This window comes from Barbatula barbatula (genome assembly GCF_947034865.1).
Source record: "Barbatula barbatula genome assembly, chromosome: 3".
NCBI classification, from domain to species: domain Eukaryota; kingdom Metazoa; phylum Chordata; class Actinopteri; order Cypriniformes; family Nemacheilidae; genus Barbatula; species Barbatula barbatula.
The window spans coordinates 1,444,727-1,469,618 of record NC_136764.1 but is presented as its reverse complement, the minus strand read 5'-3'; the positions used below and the strand labels follow the sequence as shown (position 1 = coordinate 1,469,618).

Here is a 24,892-nt window from a genome sequence, read left to right as displayed (position 1 = left end):
AATGACTGTCGTTAAGTTTTTTGGCATTAAATATTATGGCATTCAGCCTGTTTCTCACATACATATGGGGATAGCTGAAATAATGAAAGTATTTCCTGCAAATTTGACTATTCTCAACATTATTTCAACATCATCTTTGCTGTTCGTTTGTGCTCGAACGTGTGAATCACACAGTAGATAATCACATAATGTGAGATGGACATGATAATACATTAAAAACTTAATGTGAGGTTAAATATCGAGTCTTGAAGTCTTCAAAATAAAACTGATTTTATATTGCTTAAGGTTAAGAGTAATTTATGTTTATATTCGTTTTTCAAGCTTGTAAGTTTCTCAACATTTGAAGTACCTCATACATCACAAACATATATATTTATATATTGACGTTACATTTATGTATTATAAATATAACTGTGTCATCATAAGCACTTGTTGAAAGGTTAATTCTTCATTTTAGTCTGGAATTCTTTGACTAAAGGTATTAGTTGTGTAAGCGTGGTGTTCTTGGATATACGGTAGCACGGTGTGTTTTTGACATCTCTGTCATCAGGGCTTTCTCTTTTAGTTTTATAAAACAGCTTTCCAGTGTATCCCTGAAGCAAAGGAAAATGCACAGCGGTGACAAAGCTCTGAATTCCAGCTCACACTAAACCTTGAAGGAGAAGGATATCATTTGTGTTTTGTCTGCCTCAGGATTTATTTGTTGTGGTTGGAAGTGCGTAAAACAGGTTTGGGAACTCTCCAAACTAACTGCAGGTAGGGTTGGGAATGGAAAGGAACAGGAATCGGATACTTGAAATAAAAATGTGAACTCCTCTTGTCGATTCCGGTGTTCAGAAATGTGCATTGTGTTAAATCACAGGAACCATAGTTTCATTATAGTAACTACAGTTTAACCATGATGTAGTTAAGCTGGTTAAACAAATTATATAGAAATATATATACACACACACAAAACGGTGATCTTAAATATATATATGTTTGGCAAACCAGCCAATAAGCAGGCTAAATGATAATATACAGATCTAAGGACCGGTTTTACAGACGGGGTTTAAGATTAATATCTTAACATATTTCAGTGCCATCATTTTTTCCTCGAGATGCACACCAGTAATATATTCTTCAAGGTATTTATATAAAAATATCTTAATTCAACTAAGGCATAGTGCTGCTTAAACTAAGCCGTGTCTGTGAAACTGGGCTTAAATGTTTTACTTCAACTGTGAATCGACAAGAATCAAAGTCGCTTAAATTCAAGCGATCCCCAAATGCAGTCCTTACATCTGCTCTGCACTGCGCAAATATCTGAACAAGACGGTTCTTATAATATTAAATAATAAACCCAGTAAACAAAAGTGAGATTATCATTTATTACAACAGAACATTTTGTAAGTTTGGTCCATAAAGGCTATAAGAAATGACCGACAGTAAGAAATACTTTACAATCTCAAATCTATTTTACACCATTGCTAAGTTTTAACAAACAACTAAAAGCAGTTTAAAACTGACTAAGCAATTTTTGAAAGAAAAAGAAAAGACAAAGTGTTTATAAAAGGCCACGGTCTCGCTGACGGTTAAAAAATGGAAACGTGCATGTTGCTCGTGAGATTCTAAGAAAGCAGATATCAAATCAATAGATAATGAGAGCGAGCGTTTCTTTACAGCTTTTAAAGAGGTTCATTAACAGAACGGACAAATAGACAACAACGCAGCGTCAGAGTATCTCCAGTGTATAGTACTTCAGCAGACGAATGCTCTTGAATGAGTCAAGATGGCCGACACCACATCTGAATGAATGTTCAAACACAAGGCTTAACATCAATGAACTGAACATAAAGCCGATCATCAATTTGTGAACGTTAAACTCTGAAGCTACTGAAGATATTGTGCGCATATCATTCAATGACACCTTAACAAGAGCAAGTTAAAAAACAAACAAACAAAAACATCTGAAAGATTCCTGCTCAACATGCCAAACAGTCTTTACAACTCAACATCAGGAACAAAATCATTTAACAATTAATGTGTTTACTCCATGAACATATTTGTTAGTCTGATCCAGTGATTCTTATGCGAGGTAGAAATAGTGTTTGGTATAAAAATCGCAAGCAAACACAACCTCTCTTGGCTTATTTAACAGATCGGCATCGGCCTGGTGCAGAGTGAGTCAGTCGGTGTTTCTCAAGGTTCTTGACGATGCGAAAACCCTTGGAGCACGTGTTGCATGCGTAGGGCTTTTCGTTAGTGTGAAAGCGCAGGTGAGCCTTGAGATTGTTCTTGAGACGGAAACCTTTTCCACATTGAGGGCAGTTGTGGGGTCTCTCTCCGGTGTGAAACCTTTCGTGCCTCCTCAAGCTCTTCCGCAGAGCGAATCGTTTTTTACACCGTCTGCACGAGTACGGCTTTTCTCCCGTGTGAAAGCGCTCGTGTCTCTTCAAGATCTTCCTGCGTTTGAACTTTTTGCCGCAGATCTTGCAGGCCGTAGGGTGGGCGCGCGCCAGGACCCTCTGCAGTCGCCAAATGCCGTTTCCGCACTCGGTGAAGCAACACAGTCGGCGTCCGCTGTGCGCGTTCTGATGGGTTCGCAGATCTTTGTGCGTGGACTGGAGATTACAGCTGGAACCGTTCGTCTTTTTTACGGCTCTGGACAGCATCAGAAGATTGACAAGTTCAACGGAGCAAGGCTTCAACAGTTTGCAGTCAAAAGGTGTTTGGCTGAGCTGTAAATGCACCTTTTTCAAATTGGATGCGTGTCTGACCTTTATAACGCTTGTATTGTTTGATACCTTGCTGACGTGAGTGGTCTCGGCTGCGGTTTGACTGGACTGAGAAGGTTCTGCGAGGGGTGTCTCTCTAGAAGGAAAAGAACTGACGTCCGTAACGCCAAGATCCTGCAGGTCGATAGCGTCTGCGTTAAGATCTTCAATGGGAACGCTGACCACAACAGAGCTGAACGGGTTGACCTCCGGATCTACTACAGAACATGAAGACGACTCTGCAAGTCCTTGATGACCTAAACGACAACATTTCATTAAAACTCGATTTACGTACAAACAATAATACACTTTTATGTCCATTTAAAGTAAACCGATTAATAAAAAAAGATTGAAGTTGAAGTACAGTATAACTAAGAGCTCTCATGTCTAAGAGGTAGGACATATACAGACAATCATGTTAACCTTTACAACAGAGGTCGGGCCCAGCGATAATATCTGGCCCACGCCAGCAGCATTTATTGATTATTTTGCCCGCAGCTGGTTCTGAAATAGATCTGTCACAATCACGTCTTAAGTGAATTTGCCTTAAAATTAAAAGTATGAGAACGTTTTTGCAGCAATTAGCTTTTAATTTGAAAAGTTTCGTCCGTTGCCGTCTAATAGTATATTCTTTGCAAACAGTGACAACGTTGTTGCAGATAAGACACACAGGCTTTGCATTGAACAACTAGATAGGATGAATGCACAGTCGTATTTGTATGTCCTATTTTCGCAGTCAACTTTCCTCTTTAGACTCTTTGATCGTGCCATTTTCTCTCACCATCTAGCGAGCACATGACGTAAAAGCGTGTGGTATCTTGTGTGGTTTTGTTCATTCAAGCACTAAAGGGAACTGATGTGCACCAAATGGGACCTTATGCAAACTAATGTAAGAATATGTATGCATTTACTTCTAATGGTTAAGAAGGGGAAATGTGGATGGCCTTGGGGCTGCGGGTAAGAGTTAAACATAGTATGGGGAAACGAGACTGATGGTTGGTGGAGAGAAGTAGGATATAAGAATGGAGTGTTCCTCTGTTTTGAGTTGATCCTGCTTGCAAGCAATCAAATATTTTTCAAGACAAATCTCAGTCTCATCTCTCAGAAATGTTTGCACAACATAGTTCAGCCAAAACTGAAAATTCGGTTATCACAGATTGTTTCCAACCTGAAATTTCTCTGTTCTGCTGAACGCAAACACAGATATTTGGAAGAATGTTAGCAATTTTCAGGTTTGGAACATCATTGACTACCATAGGAAAACTTTACGGTAGTCAAAGGTGCTTCAGAACTGTTTGCTTTCCTATATTCTACAAAATATCTAGTTTTGTGTTCAACAGAACCAAAAATATACAATATTTGTTCTACTATGAATGATATCCCAGAACTGAAAATTGCTAACGTTTTTCCATGCATCTTTCTCTTTGTTCACACTGATAACATGACTTCCTTACTTAGTTTTTTCATCTTTTTTTCCATAACAATTGTCTAAAATTCTTGAATCAAGATGCATTTTCTTGATGAGCAAAATATGAAATTTCAGTTAACATTTGCATAAAACAAGCCCCATCTGTCAATGGGGTAAAATAGATCAGCTTGAATTAAGGCTCACCTCAATCAAGATAATTTTTCTTAACATATTGGCAAATTCATCAAAATTTCGTATGTTCTTAGACATTTGAACTGGAAAACAAGACAAAAATACGGAAGTAAGATGTGTATCAGAATAATTGGCCCTTTTCACAATGACGCCGTTCAACTTTCACCTTTCGCAAAGCAGTGTATCATATCTTCCATTATGCCGATGCACAAGAATTTAACAACAGTGCCTGATAATACGAGTGGTCAAGACATCGGTAAGATTATTATTGTGTTTAGTATCGGGCATGTTAATATTTCATGACGATATTAACGTTCACAACACTTATTCGAGTACTTATCCTAGCACCTTCGCAAAAGAAAACACTTACCTTCATAATAAAACAGGTAATGTTCAACAAAGAATTTGTATCCTTTATTTAGCTTTTGATCTTGTGGTTAGCAACTTGTAATCTGGCCATATTTGTGGTAGCTATGCAAGGTGGTAAACTCCATTCTTAGGCGCAAGAGGAAGTCACGATACAAGGCTTCGCTGCAGAACGTAAGATGCGTTGGGTCTTGTGAAAAGGGCCTATTTACACAGGTATGAAACGACACGAGGGTAAAAGTTTCATTTCTTGGTGAAGTGAACAATGCTTTGAATTATCTTTATTTGGGGCCTGTGCACAAATGCAGTTAATTATGATTGAAAATCGTTAAATTAAATTGATGCTTTAATTTAGACTAAAGGTTGTTTTTACAATTTTTTTGTAAACAGAACCGACGAGGGAGGTTTTGATCTGTATACCTTTCTCCTGAGTTATCTCTTGCTTCTTTAAGCCGTCTGTCCACGGGGGAGCACTAATGACGCCGTCTCCTTTTCCCAAACCAATGCTCTGAAAACAAAAAACATTACTTGGATGCACTGCATACAATTTTATTCCTTTAGTCTCGTTTTTAAGGACAAGCATGTAAAAATTCTTAAATCTCCAAATTGAACTCCATGCATTACGTATGGTGAGTGTAATTTATGTTAGACTTGTGGTATCACAACCACAAGTCTATTATGTAAATACTTGATTAATGATAGATCATGCTCTACCACTTTAACATCTATCTTATCTGCACACATTTACATTTAGGCATTAAGGCAGATGCTTTTATCCAAAGTGACTTGCATTGCATTATCCTATACATTTATACACAGATATCTACAATCCCCTGGGACCCAACACACAACCTTGGGTTGTTAACACAACGCTCTTACCACTGAGATACAGGAAAGCTTTTATTATTGATTTGCTCTTTTATATACCAAACTTCACAAAAATCAGAGATGTAAAGAGCACCACCTACATTGTCACTGAAGATGGAGCATGGAAGGTCAACCATACACTGCAGATCCACAGCTTCAGAAGGACATAAACCCTCCGATCTTTTAGACCCGCGAGGAAAAACACTGGACGAACACGCAACTGAAAAACAACGTTACAATTCAGAAAGCTGATCCTCTGACAGAACGATGTTTGGGTTCTTATGAACACCTCAGCAAACCGTTTTCCTTAACTTTTAGAAAACAGCTGTTTAATGCGCATGCACATTTACACTTTTATTTATTTGATCATTTACTCTCCAAATGTGTATAAATGTCTTAAATCTGACGAACACAAAAGAAGATATTTGGAAGAATGCTTGTAACCAAACTCAAAGGTGAGTAAATGATGACAGAATGAAAATTATTGGGTGAAGTATCCCTTTAAAGCGCTCTATTTTCACACACTCATTTTGTACTCAATATAGTAAACGCATATATCTTAAAAAATTATCTTAAATCAATCTACTCAACTGTGCTATTTGAGAAACTATTAATATGTAATATGAACTAAACAATGCTTTAAACATACTATCTCTGCATTTAAAAATGTAATAGTGTGTTCAGCAAGTACAACAAACAAATACAGAGATAATATGTTAAAAGCATAGTTTAGTTCATTTTCATGGTGTCTAAAAAAGCACAGTTGAGTACACTTACGGCTGGCTCACGCCATAGGACGCCAGAAATCAGATGTAAATAATGTTTATGGGGACGTCTAGTGGTAGTATGGCGTTATGTCAACTGGTGGTCATGCGGGGACGTTTTGTTTCTTGTAGCAAAATATCCCCGCATGACCACCAGTTGACATACCGCCATACTACCACATCAGCTTTCTGGCGAAATCACGCAATACGTGTGTCCTCTGGTAGAATCATCTTCAAATGATCTTGTAGTGTGTGATGTGACAGAAATGCTTCTTATATGTGTGCTGCAACTAAGACTGAAACTTTCCATTGGAATATATGGGAATTTTTGGGAATGATCAGGGAATTCACTAAATTGCAGTTTATCCTATAACGGAGAACTTAAATGTAGTTGAATAAAAAGATTAAGGAATTTTCAATGCTGGAAACTTTCCATTGGAATTAACAGGAATTTTGGGGAATAAACCGGGAATTTACCAAATTGCAGGTTATCCTATAACGGGGATCTTAAATGTAGTTGATTAAAAGATTAAGGAATTTTCAAGGATGAAGACTTTCCATGGGAATTAACGGAAAAATATGGGAATTAACAGGAATATATGGGAATTTTTGGGAATAAACAGGGAATTCACTAAATTGCAGGTTATCCTATAACGGAGAACTTAAATGTAGTTGAATAAAAAGATTAAGGAATTTTCAATGCTGGAAACTTTCCATTGGAATTAACAGGAATTTTGGGGAATAAACCGGGAATTTACCAAATTGCAGGTTATCCTATAACGGAGAACTTAAATGTCGTTGATTAAAAGATTAAGGAATTTTCAAGGCTGAAGACTTTCAATGGGAATTAACGGAAAAATATGTGAATTAACAGGAATATATGGGAATTATTGGGTATAAACAGGGAATTCACTAAATTGCAGGTTATCCTATAACGGGGAATTTAAATGTAGTTGAATAAAAAGATTAAGAAATTTTCAATGCTGGAAACTTTCCATTGGAATTAACAGGAATTTTTGGGAATAAACAGGGAATTTACCAAATTGCAGGGTATACTATAACGGAGAACTTAAATGTAGTTGAATAAAAAGATTAAGAAATTTTCTATTAAAACATTTAATGCAATTTGAGTTGAATTTCTCCCCTGCACAATTATCAATCACATCCCCACGGCACACTGCTTAAAACATGTCCATAAATATTACACCATAAATTTATGTTTAAAACCAAGTGCTGTCAGCTATTTTGCAAATTGTACCATTGTAAAAAACTGACTGAGAAGACATTTAGGTAAGATAATACAAAAACAATCCCTTAGTCACATGGCCTCCAGACTACAGGAATATTACAGTATACAGTTTAATATAAAGACCAAAGGAACACCGAAGACACAGTTATACATTTGAGTTCGAATATCACATTCAAATTTTTGATATAACTTGGTTTAATATATTTTATCTATGGTATTAAAATGTATTAATTACCTCTAAAATATGTTTACCACAACAAACTATTTCAGAATTAAAGTTCTCATAATTAAATCAGTCTGTATTAGCTTGCATGCATGTCAGAATATGACCATGAAAAACTTTACATTTACAGCATGTTTTATACGACACAGATGAAATACACTTCTAAAGTTTCTAAACGATTTCCCGGTAAATTTCAAGCTCCCGTGGAAATTTACCGGGAATTTTCCGCCTCTTTGCAACCCAACCTGCGACCAGATTTATAAACATGTAATCTTAATGTGCACTTTCGTCACTTGGAGATGTTTCTCTCAGAAGGACTTTAAACTTCGAAAGATGCGAGTGTAGGTCTGAATAAACTATTTAAACGAAAATATAACATCGTCACCAAATAAAGTGACTGAAATAAAACGGCTCGTTTGCATTCAAATCCTGACTCACATCAAACGAATGTTAAAAAAAATGTTGAAGGACACTTCCGGTCCAGTCTGTTGATTTCGGGAAATGTAGGAAACGCCATCAGCCTACAAACAAACCTTCGTGTTGCGACAGCAGCCTCTCCTCCACCTGCACGCCGACGCTGCGAACCATCTTGTCCGACATCTTGGACACATCCGCCAAAGCATTTTGCATGCGAGATCTGATGTCGGGCACATGAATCGGATCTTCTCTGTTGACCGTGCAGCCGTGAGAGTGAAGCGAGCTTCCCTCGAAAACTTTCGTTATCTCCGCGACGGCCACCTTCACTAACACCTCCATAACGGCCGCCACCTCCGCCTGAAACCTGGACACCGACTCGCACATGTCGCTGACGGTCCGATCATGTACAATCCGAGTTGAAATGTGTAAACAGCCCGATCGGTCGTGGTCATAGCCACATGGCTAAGATGGAAGTAGTGGGCGTGTCTGCTGACATTCCACAATGACGTGAACACGTACTACACTTATGACGTCAAAGTCCAGACGTCGCCCGCATCTATCTGCTGGGTCAAAGGGGAAGGTTAAGCCCAAATCTACTTTGTGTCATTTTTTACTCACCCACATGGCGTTGAACATTGAACAACTAAAGGCGTCTTCGGAGCGCAAGTGAAGATATTTATGGGCCGTCCGAGAATTTCCAGGCCTCCACATCATGGTGCCAGTTTTTGCCAAGGTCCAGAAAAGTACTTAAGACTTCGTTAAAATTGGCCCACCCGCACATAGTGGCTCGGTTACATTTTTTCCAAGCGACGAGAATGCTTCATGTGCGATAAACGACTTTAATCTATATATTCTCATCAGTCCTGTCCGTGTAGGCCGCATATTGGATGGCGTCGCTCTGAGTCACATGCGTCAAAGTGGTCTCGCGCGCGGATGGTCCAATTTAACGAAGTCTTTAGTACTTTCCACACGGTATGCGGTAGTCGTGTTTGTCCAGTTCATCTTCAAAGGGAAACATGCGGCGAAACGAGGGCTGCTTTGTTGGGTGTGCGCAAGCAGTGCTCATGCATCCCAAATCCTGCCACTTCCACTGGGCACGGCTCTTTGCGGCAGTCGCAGCTGAAGATAAAACTACGTTATCTTCCTGTGAACGGCAGCGGTAGCCACAACTACAAAATGGCGGCTGCCAAGCTTCCACCGTTCCTTGCGTACCATGTGAATGTCCCATAAGAGAAAAACACTGCCTTCGGCAACAGTTTTTATCTAAGACTGGTGCATTTACATGTTGGATCAAATATGAGGCTGAAATGCTTGTATTGACATATATAAATAATAAAAAGTAATAAATTATTATGTAATTACCGATGATTCTTTGTGTGTTTTGGCTAGGGTCACTGGGCTGGTTTTGATCGACCATTGGACTGCTCTTGTTACACACATCTGGCAACCCTGCATGCCATCTTATGGTGTTGAGGTCAGAACTCGAACAGCGTTTACAGGGTGCTACCAGACGCCATACTACCACATCTCTGGTGAAATCACGCAATACGTGTGTCCTCTGGTACAATCATCTTAAAATGATCTTGTAGTGTGTGATGTGACAGAAATGCTCCTTATATGTGTGCTGCAAGTAAGGTCGAAAAATTCCAGGAATTTTCAAGGCTGGAAACTTTCCATTGGGAATAAACCGGGAATTTACGAGTATACAGACCACTTTGCAAGAGTCGATTTTTTTTTTTTCGTTTTTTAAATCTTACAATGGTGTTCAAACGTTTGTGTAGTGTTGAAAACTGGTCTTCTGGACCAGCGTTGAGCCAGCGTTGTTTACATCATCCAAAGTGGTCTATAGATGTGTAGCTTTGTTTATATGTTGTTCTTTGTTCACTTTACATTAACCGAAACTCTCTTGAAACTTAACCCTGTTACAAGGCCTGTAACACAGTTCTTTAGAGGCTTTTGTTAAACAAATGTGGATCTGGATGATTGTAGAAAAGCATTGAAATGCTATATGAAATTATGCAATCACATTAAAAAGTAACTTTGGATTTTTTCCCCCCAAAAAAAACTTTCCAAACTTTCCTTTTCACTTCACAAAATGTGTATCTTCAGGTAAACAATATTTATACACCATAGGTTTCCAAAAGACTAAAACGTATCATTATGAAAGGAATTATTAGTACTGGTTTTAAGACACAGTCAGTTTTCAACATACGTACATAGCTGTGGTGTTAAGAAAACAAAATATATTGAATATAATTTTAAAAAATGCATATCTTGTGATATAACTATTGGAATGAAGTTGGCTAAAAGTTGTAACACAGTTTACAATATGTTAAATCGCACATGCCTCAAAACTGTGTTTCAGACCAATGATCTGTATCATCTGGCATCCTTTAATGTAAAGTTTTGAATGGGGTTAGGGCATCATTAATGTGTTATTAAAACATGTTAAATAAATATAATTTCATCGTAACATCTGATAAAAAGGTTCAACGTCATATTAGTACTGAACTCAAACAGACTAGCAAAACTCTAGTCTAGTTATATTAAACTGTATGGGGCGGTTTCCCGGAAAGGGCTTAAGCCTAGTCCTAGACTAGTTCAAATGTTAGTGCCGTCTTGATCGTAAACAACTCACACCTGCATATCTTAAAAGATGCACACAGTAATGTTTGTTTGTAAAGTATGTTTTTTAAAACGCCTTAAATATCCTAATAAGGGCTAATCCTGGTTTAGGCTAATCCATGTCCATCTAGTGGTCGCAACCAACGGCTCACCCCACCCCTCCCCTCCCTTTCGAAGGACTACGGCTTCATGTCGTCACAATTTCGCTTCCTGGTTGAAGAAGATGACCTATTTACGAACCGTGCTCAGTAGAGCATTTTGTCCGTTTAGGGCTACTGTAGAAACAACATGGAGAACTCCATGTAAGGGGACCAGCGGTGTATGTAGATAGAAATAGCTCATTCTAAGGTAATAAAAACATAATGCTTCATTGTGTAAGGTCTGAACACATAGTTATATGTATTATATTTCCGTCAGTAGACCCTCCTAAATATTTCACACAGCACCTTTAATTCCAATCTCTTTTTTATTTAAAGACTTAAAACCAAGTTGTCTTCATAAAAAAATGTCGATGTTTTTTCTTTTCAGTAGAAAACATGTGATTTACTGTACTTTTTAGACACAAAAGGAAGGCTGGACAATCCTTTTCTGTCTAAAGTCACAGAGTCACATTCTGACTTAACAAAGGAAGAAGGTTTTGACCAATGACCTTGAGGAAACGCCTGCTTAGCACCTTTGGGTCCTATCACAGTGGGACAAACAATCCATCCACATATTAGTACAAATAAACATTGAGACAGTAACACCAAATTTAACAGATGGATTAACACTTTAAATAATATTGCTGCTCCCTCAGACAAACTGACATATTTTGATTTTACGTGCTTGAAAGCAAGGCCCTTTTCCAGGTGTATTTGTGCTGTATTTACGTGCCAATTACAGTCGGCTCTTACAAAAGAAAAGAGGAAATTAATTATCAAAGCAATACAAATCTACAGTAGTATGATTTTACTTTTAGAGATGTTGTGAAAATCTGAAGAGAATGCAGCATTTGGGTAAAATTTGAGGTCAATGGGAGACAGAATGATGTCGTGGGAGCACTTTGCTAATGAACAGATAAGTGTATAACCAGGAGACAGTGACAATAATGACGTTTTTAAATTTGTGACAAATAACAAAGGAATTTTGATGACGTTGATGTACAGTGCAAATACAAAAACTTAAACTAGATTTGGATGATACATAGTAACTTGTACGATGGATAGAGTTTAATAATCGTCATCGTCGTCGTCATCATCGTCGTCGTCATCATCATCATCGTCGTCGTCATCATCGTCGTCATCATCGTCGTCGTCGTCATCATCGTCGTCATCATCGTCGTCATCATCGTCGTCGTCATCATCATCGTCATCATCATCGTCGTCGTCATCATCGTCATCATCGTCGTCATCGTCGTCATCATCGTCATCGTCGTCATCATCGTCATCATCGTCGTCGTCATCATCGTCGTCGTCATCATCGTCGTCGTCGTCATCATCGTCGTCATCGTCATCAGGGTCAATTTTGTCCTCTAGCACATCCTCCAGCCAATCCTCAAGCTCTTTTGCTGTGGGCATGTCATCGTCATCATCCATCTCCAGCCAGATACTCTCAGCCTGAAGAAGATGGAAACGCTCAGATTAACAACCCCAAAGAGTGACAAAAATCTCTCCGTGGTAAACACTAGAACAGTCTTCTGAAAAACTCACATCGTCAACCTCCACGACGCCGATCTGAGGGGAGGACAGGTCGATGTCGAAGGTCTTCTCCCAGTAGGGGACAAGCTGCAGATCACAGATACATTCTCATCACTACTCACTCTTATTAACGCATTCAATGTTCATTTTTATAAAAAGGGTCCGTATAGTGATGAAAAGCATTGGCATACCAGGGGGAAGTCATCAGGGTCGATCCAGACGATGCTCAGGTCGGGATTTTCTGTATTATCCTCGGCCACTTCCTTTACAATATCAAGAAATTCATAGCCATCTGAAAGAAGCCCAGGAACATGTCGGATAGGTAAAAAAAGAAAACAAAGTTGCTTTAGAATAAAAAGAGGCATCCATTTAATATCACTTTCATTCAATGAATAAATGAAGAAGTTACCTGGGTCACCCTCCTCAGCAAAAACAATGATGTGCTCGCCATCAAGAGCATCCTCCTGTGAGAAGAAGATTGGTTCAAGTATGAATTCTTCTGCTCTACTGTCAGCATAATAATGTATTTGTAATAATGTCGCTTTACTGACGTGAAGTGATTATGTGATCTGTAGAAGAGCATCTTACCCAAATCTCATACATGTTGTGTGGCATCATTTTCCTCAGTGTGGGCCTGTGAAGAGTCTTTCATTGACGCACATTCTTGCCTTTATTTTAATATTTAAAGCATTTAGTGTCCCATGAGTCAACACACCTGTCATTGTCTTCAATGAATTCAACAAGTTCTTCCTCACTGTAAGGTTTACCAGGGATGACGATGGGATCGTCCATGAAGGGCTCGTAAAAGTCCACCTCATTCATCTTCAAGTCTAGACTCTTAGCAACCTGCAAGCAGAGGTCAAATCTGGTTTAGAGTGTTTTTTGTTTGATCAAAGAGAGACAACATACACTCCAATGGAGTTTTGGGTTCCTCGCCACCGTTTGCATACTGTTTTGCACTGTTTGCCTGGCCGGGGGGGTGTTAGAATTTTAAAGCTTTATTTAATTAACACTGCATACAGGAATTCATTTGTAACAATGAAAAATTTAAAAAGCGCTATATAAATAAATTGGCTTGACTTGACTATGGAGCGTTCAGATGCAAAACCCTCCAAAAGCCACAGCCGTCAAAAACGAGATTATGATGTTAAGCGAATGCTCTCCGCACATAATATATGTTATAAATGCAAATGGCACTATTTACAACGACCTGACTTGACCAATGTGCTTTACAATGAAGAGCAACAACAAGACAAATTAACAATGATCAAAGACAAAGGATAGAATATAACAAATAAAGCAACGAAAAAACAACAAACTATGAAAGATTACGATATTATAAGCCTTATTGAAAAGATAAGTCACAGATTAAGCCATTTCATTGAAATGGGCAGCTCATACCAAAGTTGTGGGGCGCAATGACCCCTGCGATTAAATGGGGTAGCTTGATAAAAATGCTCTTTTAAATGAAAAGTCGTCTGATGGACTTATGAACGCTTCACATATATATATAAATATATATATATGATAATAAAATAAACAAAAAATTACTACAACGTCAAAGTACCAGAGGTCCAAAGAAAATCCAGCCAGTCAAATAAATCTTTGTTGTCACACATGTGTGTGTAAATTCAGATAATTATTTTTACCTTTGGGCTAAAAGTGGCAAAGAACTTGATGTGTGGGTGAAACTCCTCAGCTGCATCCTCAAATGCATCGTAATCTAAAACCATGAGAGCATCAGTAAACTTCTCAAACTGTCAAACTACATCAACTTTCAACTTATTTCTGTTATTTAAGAGACTGGCCCGTGGTGATGCTTACGTTCAGACTTCTCACTCTTGAAGAAGCCCACCAGCTTGATGTCTTCCTCGATATTATGGAAACCTCTCAACTCACGCATGTTATCAATAATCTCCACTGGATCCTCGATCACCTGAGGAAAGAGTCAAACAGAAGAAGACACTGTTTCCCAAGAATACATATACTCAACAAGAATAAAGGAAGCACTGGAAATAATGAATGCAAAGGATGCAAGAACTATTGGTGTGAGAAGATTGAATAGCCCTTAAAAAGCCAGAGGAATGAATGAGTCTTTATTTCTCACGCACATCATAGATGAACTCCACCAGTGTGTCGGCAGCAAGCTCTCCATCATACTCAATGACCTCATCCTCAAAGAAAATGTAGACACTGTCAGCTTCTTCCAGACCTGAACAGCACAAACATGCAATGAGACAATATGCACCAGCGGAGGTCATGGTTGTTTTTTGGCATTGACTTGAAGTTAACTAACCAATGTGTATGTCTATAAAGCAAGAGTTATCAGGAAATTGGGGAAACAAGTTTTAAACACATAGTTTGTATAGTTAGAGATGTGCAGCACACATCCTGAAATGTGAAGCCAAAGACATTTGATCGCCGCCTGTTGGCTGGCTGTAGTATATTTCACAAACCCCGTCCTCCCGTACAACGGGACGTAAAATAAAACAAATCCAATTACGCTTCAAATTAATTTATTGCCTAAGATGTTTTCTGTCATTTCAGTATCATGCATATTTTATGTTCAATTGTTTGTTTTTCGAATACTTTGGTTTTAGTTTTCATTTGCGATTGAGTCATCTGGGAAAACAGGAAGGACTCTGTATTGTAGTGTCCATTTTGTTTTTACGGTTTATGAGTTTGACCTTTGTCATTCTCACATGACTGCCTTTAACAACAGAAAGATATTCCTCTTCTGGATTGCATAACATATAAACAACAGTCAACGTCCCTGATAGCACGCAATAAGTACATCTGGGAGACGTCTATTTGATGTCTGCATTTACATCTGCAAAACGTCTGGCTGGTACAAGCAATGTTTCTGTCTCTAACAAACATGTATGTATAAAAAGCACAGTGTGTACACAGGTTTTGTTCTTGATTTTCAAAGATGAGAACATGACAACGTGACATTTCATTAAAGCTTCTACCAAACAACACATTTTGTCATCAACAACAAATGATATGAAGCTGTGTTTGGCATTTGCAAAATGTCCACGACCAGATCTGAAATGAGTAAATGCTTACATGAAATGGGATTACAGTAATCAGGATACAAAAATGCGGTAACTGTAATCCGTATATATATATATATACGTAAATAATTGTAATCCAAAAGCAATCGGACTACATTACATTTATTTAGTGATACTTGGATTAAGTTAGCGATTACATATTTTTTATGAAGTAATTTGTAAATGTACCGTAATACACATTTTTGGGTGGTGACCCACCTACTTGAGAAAGGTCATTTGTGTGTTCGTAAATGCACATACCAAGTTTCTTGGCGACCGCACTGTCTTTCTTTTCATCGAGCAGGCCAACTCCAATGTCCTCATCGTCCAGGTCCTCCAGGACTTGAGCAGCAAGCTGTGTGACAAAACATAGTTTTTTATTCAAATGTCCTATTTCAACTCAATGCTGTGTTCTGTTTGTGTGAACATGCACAACTCGAGGACTTTTAACTTCTATTGGACTGGTTGTGACAGCCATTATGCCATCATTTCAGTAGATGGATTTAGGGTGTAAACATCAAGTTGTTGGACAAGGTCAGTCGCAGCACATTTGTTTTTCTGCCCGCACAGATATTTCAGGGTCTGCTGTAAGAACTGTAGTTGGTTACATCCATAAAAGCCGTCATCAAGAGAGCTGCTACTGCACTTTCTAAATCGGTGTGAAACCTGACCTATATGACGGACAGCTGCCTCCACCAATCACAGCGCTGCACAAGAAAGCGGTTGGCATGGAGAACTGGTGTGTCCGTTCAGTGTAACGCGGTTGCTGACAAGCGCACACACGCATGCAGACTTTTAACTGTTGACACTACACCATTTAATCCATAAATGAGACTTTTATTGTTTCAATAATTCTGTAGAATGAATTCATATTTTCCTATACGCTTTATTTTTTATTTTATTTGATTTAACTAGCCTTTCTGTTCTTGTATTGCTTTTCAACAATTATCCCAACCACAGTCGTACTTCAATTTTAACATTACGGCCTAATGCAATTCTAGAAACTCCAGATGTCTGAATTCTTCCTGTTCGAAAGTTGAAGCTGTTTTATGAAAAATCGATATATTGTCAGTTTAATCCTTATTGTGTTGATTCGAATTGATTTTATTTTTTAGGTTAGTCACACTCCGTTATAACTGTATTCAGAGTGTCTTTGTATTAACAGCAGCAATATTTGAGTGATGCTTCTTGCGTTTGCCAGAATCCTCCTGATCTTTCCTTCATACACCTACTTCAGGGTTTTCTTATCGGTTCAGACGGGTAAATACGTGCAACACAGGCTGCATCTGGTGTGGGTGATATCCGTGATATCCGTCTGTTAAACAAATCTGAAGCTAAACTCATCTTAAAGGCCTATAGCCAAATGAACTACAGCTATATAAGGTAACCTGAAAGAAGCCATGAGTCAACAAGAGAGGATGTTTGCAGTGAAGCCAAGGTGGAGCGTTTGCGGTACGACAAATCAAAGTCGAGAAGATTGAAGAAAGATCGGATCCAATACACAACCACCGAGAAATAAGACCTTCGTGCCTCCCTCCATCGCATGATATTTACTGCCGCTGATTGGTTTTGATTTTGCTAGATAGGAGCTGTACTTGTGACCTTCACAGAAGAGACCTTCGTGCCTCCCTCCATCGCATGACATTTACCGCTGTGGTTTGGCTACCGACATTCTTCAAAATATCTTATTTTGTGTTCTGCAGTCATACAGGTTTGCAATGAGTTTTCATTTTTGGGTGAACAGTCCCTTTATAAGAATGTATTACTGCCCAGCAAAAGTCGACCTACCTGGGGATGTCAAATAAGTCCAGTACCCTGGCATGTGTTAAGACTGCAGGTGTTACATTATAGCCACTCCCACCAACCAAATATGTAATTATTAATTAAATGAAAGGAAATCAAGCAAACGTTGTATTTAAACGATTTCCTTGGCTTCATAATAGCACAATATTTACAATAATAACAAGATTCATTTACAGACCCCTCAAGTTATTTTTGGCAGATAATCAATATTTGAAGAGTTTGGAAAATGAAATTCAAAAATCATGTTTTTTATTATGTTATCGTGTTTTTGTTGTGCAGTTTGATTGATATTAATTGTAATGCACAAAAAGAACATGATTTTTGATAACCGAGTTATCTCATTTTGGAACCAAACTCTTCATTTGTTCTTTCATATCAAAAATGAGTTTCCCCATTCAGGCTGGTGTAAATGACACCATATAATGTTTTTTTATATGGGCCGAAAGTGGATCTTGTGTTATTTAGTATTACAGCAGTCTCAGCTATGACAGTACAGGACTCTATTATTAGTGCTACAGCACAGACCGACCAGGACTATTTTGGCATGGTGCTGGTGACGTTCAGTTCCTGGGATCTGCTGACAGGTACAGTAATGCACCCAGCTCTTAGTCGACACTGCAGATTTCAGGACTAAATCATACGCTGGTACCCCTCATCTATGCCGGGAGCAGCTAGCGCACAATAAACTGTTGTTATATATACTGGAGTCAGCGGCAATGTGTTACATAAGACACATACACAACATACACAAACATTTATCCATTCTAAATTACTAAAACGTTTGTTCACAATACGAATGAATGTTTGTCCAATTATAAATGGAATTGCTTGATTGCTTCACTAAGAATTGTCCCTAAAATGTAAATTTTTGGAATCCGATTACGAGACTGTACCTAGAATACATCTCAGGTTTAAAGGAAGAACAAAATAAAAGTCACCTCAACTAAACGCCGAAGGCCCCAAGTCAGGCCCCTGTAATACACGTACAGCTCCTATCTAGCAAAATCTTCAATATGTTTTAACAAGTTACATTTAGGTTGTATATTTCTGATCGAAGATAAAATCTGACAAGATTTTTTGAAACTGTTTCGATCCATCTTCCTTATCAAGAGACTGAACGTATTACACCCTGGTGTGACGCAACACGACAAACCCATTAAGAACATGGCATTTGTCGTGTCGCATCGCGCTGAATCCAGTGTGGACAATAATGGGCTATTAAAGCAATAAACTACACATATGGATTAAGAGTTTTATAAAAGAAATAAGACCCATGAAACAGTAGATTACAAGTCTATTTTACAACAATTTATCGGGTGTTGTTAGGCACATACATAAAAAAAAATAGTTCATACTTAGGCTATGTGATGCGGTCAGCAGTTATAAATCATGGGATTTTAAAACATCTTAAACTCGGGTCAACCAATGAGAATCAAGAACCAGAATTGACCGTTTCATAAAAATTGTCGCATCATTCCACTCGCGTGCAGTCAAAAAACTAGTTGGACCTTTCTCGTAGTATCTCTGAGCTCAATACACTCCGCCAGGGTTCGTATAGGTTTCGTGGACATTTTCTGAGCATGAAATTATGTTCCCTGACAACTTTTCTTAGTCCCTTATTGGACAATTCTCCTGGAAAAGCCCGGCCATGAGTCAACCAGCGAGAGAAAGAGCACGCCTGTCAAAGTGCTTCGTTCGTTGAACTAAGGTTGTCCTGTGTTTATTTGTTCACTGCATTTTGGTAAGGAATGTTTTTCAAACAACTGTTTTCTGCAATAAACGTTCAGCTGTGTCTGTCTTTTATTAATGTTATGAAACTAAAGACTCTATAGTATGCAATGCTACTCTATAGGTACACAAGATTTATTATGAGGTTGGCAGAAACTGCATGTGTCAGATCTTTAAAGGGTATACTATAATGGTAGTGGTGACCAAGAACTGTTTGGTTACGAGCATTCTACTGAATATCTTTCACAGGTTTGTACTGTAACTCTGTGACAGCATGATGTTGTAACCTTTCTGCATCTCAAGAGACATCACATTTTAATGTGCTGGATTGGAATAGTTTATGGCATTGTACAGCTGGAATGTTTCTTGATAGTTTTCTAATAGTTTTCCACAATTGAAAATATCTTCTTCACACACCCATTAATCCATAACTGTAAATAAATCTACTCCCAATTCGGTTATGCTTCTACAGCATGCTCTTGTTATGTTTTACTTTACTTTGGCTGATACATGCAATGGATGGCTTGTTGCTTTAGTTTTGTCTAATGTTTATTGAGTCTTTCCTTTTAGAAATAAAACATATATAATATATTTATGAACCAGGCAGATGCCTTTATCCAGTGACTTACAATGTATTCAAGCTATGCATTGGATCAGTATGTGTTTTTTAAACCAACAACCTTTGCGTTGATCACACAATACTCTACCATTGACCTACAGGCTTGTGTGTACCGTTCTTGCCAATATATCATTCCCTTTAGGTTTATTTATGTTTGGAGTTTGGGTTATGGCTGAGGTTTTTAATAGAACAGCTAACCTGTCAGAGGTTTGTTCCTGTAGCTCAATTTGTAGACCCTGTTGATAAAACAGCATATGTTGGTTATGTATGTTTTGAAGCATAACTAGCTCAACCAGCTAACATGCTTCAAGACATAACTAACCAGAATATGCTGTTTTGTTCAACAGGGCAGTGTTGTATTAGCACTGCAAAAGGTTGTGTGTTGGATTTCCAGGTAACAAAAATACTAATAAAATGAATGCACTTTAAAGTTGCTTTAGATATAGATGTCTACCAAACATGTAAACGTAAGTGCTAGCACACCTATATCTTTAACAGAGATGTTGTTCCCATACCAACAAATGTGTAGAGGAAGTTACGTCCGGGCCACAAAAGCATGCACGGCGCAGTAACGTTTGTTTATGTTGTTGCTTTGAAACCGTCTATAGTTAGATTAGACGAGTGTTGAAATAACTGAGATATCTGAGATACCTTTATGTTGTTGATGGTCTTGTCCTCACAATACAATGGCGGCGAATTGTTGATATGTTGCGATTGAATTGAATTGAAGGGGCCGATGTGAATTCCCTGGAGTGGAAAGAGCTCCGAGTCCAGTCTCAAAATTGAAAATTCATTTAATCTTAGATGAAACGACCTATAGCCAAGAATTCGAGCTCATGGGCACGGTGTAAATTTACTGCTAACTACTACATCAGCACTTTTCTGAACATTCCCTTACTCTGACGGAACACTTCACATTCAGTGTGAAACTAGACCACAGAAAGGTTTGATTGGAAATGAATAGTAATTTTCTCTTTGCCAAGGCTAAACTGCAGTGAATAGAACATGTAGGCCTACTGTTTCAATCACCAACTTGTTCAAATAGACCCATCAAACACTCAATGAAGATAAACAGGATTATTTTCATTAACAATTAGAGCAAAACTATCAGGTACCGGAAGTATAATCCTACAGTCTATAAATAACTGACCAGATACTCCCATAGAGATGAACTTGCTTGTCAGCTCATTACAGGCTTCATTCCCAGTAGTATTATATTCACCTATTGGCTAAATATTTAGTTCAACAGATGGGTTTATTATTTTAAAATTAGGATTAAAATGTAACATTTGAGTTCAGTTTTGTCATAACAATCTAGATCATAATTTAAATGTACAAACAGGGGACATTTTGAACCGGCTATTTGAGTGACTTTTGTGTGTTTGTTCATGTGAAGTTGTGTTTGGCTGTCTTATACTCAACGTCAGCAAACCACCAGGATATCAAACTACTCTGATGCTTCAGACCAATTAAAGTCATCTCATCCAATCCCTGTACACTGTACGAGATCCTGCAAATGAACGGTCATTTACTTTAGTTATTTGTACTGTAAAATAACAGTTTTTTCACGTAACACGTTTGGTCAGGTTTTTCTAGTAAACTTGCAGTCTTTTTCTGTAATTAGACTTCTTTAGTTTGAAATCTGTAGAAAAACACGCTAAATTCTGAATAATTAACGTTTTTTACATTAGAAAACATTGAAAATGTCTACAATTTATTTTTAGTTTTTGACAGCGTAATCTTGGTCAAATTGAAAATGACAACGTTCGACCAAACAAAACAAAATATTTTAGAGACAACACCAAGCAAATCACAGTACCAGCTAGAGGATAGCTTCAACAAACCTGAATTTCTCGTCACATAGCCTAAGATAGAACATACAACAGGTTATTCAAACACAGGTCTTTCTACACGCCTGTTTTGATCATAAGCTTGCCAATCTGAAAGCCTAAGAGTTTTAGTCTTTATCGTATACAAAACTAAAGACAGGACACTCATACACAGCAAAAATCAACAGTAAAGTAGTGTTGAAGTTACTGAGATAACTGTGTTTTGCTGTGTACAAGAAATAGACTTTGACTTTAATGTTCTGTTCTTACTGAAATATTGCCTGCGAAACAACATCATGCAACATCAATAATATTTGGTAACACCAATATCTAAGATAACATCTCATCCATCCCGCTCTTACTCATAAATGCATGAAACTTTGCCCATTTAGATTTTTTGCAAGTAAATAAACTTCGTTCGGACACATATTTGATGTTCCTAAAAGCCTCACAGACGCCCATTGGATGTACATAGACATCTGCGTTTCACAATTATCTACAGGAACACCAGACCTAGGTGCTACCACATTGACCACCCGTCCGCGTCCCACCAACATCGGCCAATTCTGAGTCAAACCCACCTCAAGGCCAAGCTCCTCAATCTGAAACTGTTTCTGGGCGGCTTTGCTGGATCCCACGTGCTCATGGTAGTACACCACCATCACGTCATATTTCTTCATCACAGACTTGTAATTCTTGCTGTTAAGGTCGTGAACGCGGTCCTTTCCATCGTATTCAGGAAAGTCCATACCTTTCTGGCCCCATGACAGTTGCCCGAAGGTCAGAAGGAACCCGAGGAACACCAGGTTCCACTTCATGATTCAGTGCTTAAGTAGATGTCTGTAACTCCGACTTAACTAACTACTTCATACAATTCACTTGCAAAGGACCTGTGATCCCCGCCACCCAGAACAGAAAAGACCAAGTCCTGAGGCCCCTGTATGACACCCCTACACACGGCTAAAAGAGAAGAGTAACAGGGTCAGGGGACATTTAGGGGGTGGGATAGCCTGTGTGTGAGAGAGAAAGAGAGAGAGAGAAACTAAGATAGATTGAACACAAGATGGGAGTGGGTTGCTAAAAAAGAGAGGGAGCCATTTCCATGTCCAAGTGTCAGGTGGGTAAGCCAGACGGGGGAGGCAAAGTGGAACCTTCAGACCTACTACTTAGTATGGAAGGAAAAACAGGTAAAGGGAAGTGTACGTATAAAAATAAAAAAAACAATGCACAACAAGACCACAGGTTTCTCTCCCATTTCAAGATTGACAGACTTCTGATCTTGGCTAAAAATACAATCCGTTCAGACGGACACGCAGGGAGGGTGGCGTTTGGGAACGGGTGTCTTGGCTCATCTCTGGTGTTAGAATGTGGCACTAGGTCACTCCAGGACAAGATGGAGAGACGAGGCTGGTGCGCCTCCTTGGGTTTCATAGATGTCAGTTTGCTCGGGCCGATCCGTTCCGGACGGCACTTCTGTCCATGAGAAAGAGACACCCAAGATACGTGACCCAAACACGTTCATGCTTATGTGTGTTCATGAGCACGGGAGATTTGCTTTTATGGTCTACACGCTTAAACTTTGTGAGGGCACTGTAGCGTGTGTATATATGCACACTGTGTGTGTATGCGGTTGCTAAATACTTGAAGATTACTTTACAAATTGAAAGGCGAGAAGCAGGGTTATAAATACAAATCTGTAATATGATCTCAAGTGTTCTCTTCTACCTCTTTATTTAGTGACGCTGTGGAGTTAATGCCTATTTAGTCGCCAGCTGGTGTTTAATGATAAAGCAACGCTGTGTGTGTGAGAGAGAGAGAGAGAGAGAGAGAGAGAGAGAGAGAGAGAGAGAGAGAGAGAGAGAGAGAGTTGATGTGATGAAAAGAAGGTCGCAAGTAGAAGGTGATGTAACTGCATATCCAGTGTTGACTCCCTGATAGCACACAAACATCTGGCAGATGTCCATTGGATGTCTGCATTTACATCTGCAATACATCTGGTCATGTCTTTAAGATGTTCCTTCAGTCCTTTAGCTTCAGTTGTGTACTGTAGAGGTACATTATTGTTGCAATTAGTTACAATGTAAATTCTGTTTAATCATGCGGTACATCGCGGGCCGTAATCTAAAGCGTTACCAAAAATATATTCCAGAAAAGTCTTTAACTAGTGTAAAGTAGGCTTGGTACATGATTTTCAGTGGGAAAAAGAGAACCTTGTTTTCTATTGTTTTCAAATAAAAGCAGTTGTCCACGTTTTGCCTTTTGTTTCAGTCTTTGGAAATTTTATATTAATATTTAGATACTGTACATCGGTCAGTCATAGATTATCGTCTTCTAGTGTGATATAATAATCGGTTATCGGCCAATATGTACATATCGGTTCATCCCTAAATAAAACACAATAAAAACATGATAACATAATAAAATGGAAAGAAATCAAAAACTGAGTTTGGGGAATATGGGGGTGTGGGGTACTGGATCGTCATCGCATATAGGTGGCGGCACTGCGCGAAAATCGGCGCGAACCGCCCGGAAAAAACACGTAAAGAAGAAGAACTCGTCCGATTATTGTCGCTATAGATCGCTAACTCAAATTCGACCCACGTGAACGTTTTTTAAATTACGTGGTCCAACCTGCAGCAGGATCAGGACACAACGTAACCTGACGTCATTGCACTGCGGGGCTTTATTCACGTTTTAACTGAGAATAATACAAGTAAGCACTCGTTCAACCTTCATACACCACGACCTACTACTACACTATATGTTGTTGTTTGTTACCGTGAAGTTACGTTTGTTGTTTCGTCTTCTTTTGCCGTAAGATCACTAGTGTTATTGTTGGTCGTTTATATGGGAATATAGTTGTGGATGTAAACAATGGTCCAGAGCCGTCGAGAGAGAGAGAGAGAGAGAGAGTGAGAGAGAGAGAGAGAGAGAGAGAGACATAGAGACAGAAAGAGAGAGAGAGACATAGAGTCAGAGAGAGAGAGAGAGACTGAGAGATTAGTTTAGATTAGATTAGATTCAACTTTATTGTCATTACACATATACAAATACAGTGTAACGAAATGTAGTTTCGGTCAAACCAGAAGTGCAGTTAGCAAGTGCAGGATATACAGTTAAAATAAATACAGAATACAATAGTGAGAATATGATACAGTGGGCATGGATTATAAAAATATTTTGCAGTAATTTTTACTAAAATAGTGCAAGTGACTTAGGTATGCATAATTTATTGACATTAAAATTGCAGTGCAATAGGTGAGTTAATGCAGTTGTTGAAGTTAGAGAGAGAGAGAGAGAGACACAGAGAGAGA

General features: G+C 38.5%; 3 protein-coding genes across 5 annotated transcripts in view; 1 reads left to right on the top strand and 2 right to left on the bottom strand.

Moving 5' to 3' along the window:
* Window positions 1–658: 658 nt before the first annotated feature.
* LOC306892358 (uncharacterized protein) lies at window positions 659–8,743 on the bottom strand. Of its 2 annotated transcripts, XM_079453414.1 has the most exons (5): window positions 8,359–8,743; window positions 5,691–5,809; window positions 5,143–5,230; window positions 2,787–3,013; window positions 1,356–2,643 (listed from the first exon to the last, which is right to left on the bottom strand). In XM_079453414.1, the coding sequence occupies exons 1-5, from the start codon at window positions 8,624–8,626 to the stop codon at window positions 2,611–2,613; spliced, it is 735 nt and encodes a 244-aa protein (XP_079309540.1). In that variant the 5' UTR covers window positions 8,627–8,743; the 3' UTR covers window positions 1,356–2,610. The 2 variants fall into 2 exon arrangements, with proteins under 2 accessions (XP_079309539.1, XP_079309540.1); XM_079453413.1 differs by having other exon boundaries at window positions 659–3,013.
* A 2,498-nt stretch (window positions 8,744–11,241) lies between these two features.
* Window positions 11,242–22,548, bottom strand: casq1a (calsequestrin 1a). Its single transcript, XM_079453412.1, has 11 exons — window positions 22,160–22,548; window positions 15,861–15,954; window positions 14,655–14,755; window positions 14,368–14,479; window positions 14,193–14,266; window positions 13,259–13,389; window positions 13,132–13,177; window positions 12,953–13,007; window positions 12,735–12,835; window positions 12,556–12,630; window positions 11,242–12,462 (listed from the first exon to the last, which is right to left on the bottom strand). The coding sequence occupies exons 1-11, from the start codon at window positions 22,394–22,396 to the stop codon at window positions 12,076–12,078; spliced, it is 1,413 nt and encodes a 470-aa protein (XP_079309538.1). The 5' UTR covers window positions 22,397–22,548; the 3' UTR covers window positions 11,242–12,075.
* A 1,547-nt stretch (window positions 22,549–24,095) lies between these two features.
* LOC306892360 (uncharacterized protein) overlaps window positions 24,096–24,892 on the top strand; it is a 5,896-nt gene continuing 5,099 nt past the window's right edge. For both annotated transcript variants that reach the window (XM_079453417.1, XM_079453416.1), the window contains exon 1: window positions 24,096–24,291. The gene's annotated coding sequence lies outside the window, so the exon portion shown is untranslated. The remainder of the gene's footprint in view (window positions 24,292–24,892) is intronic.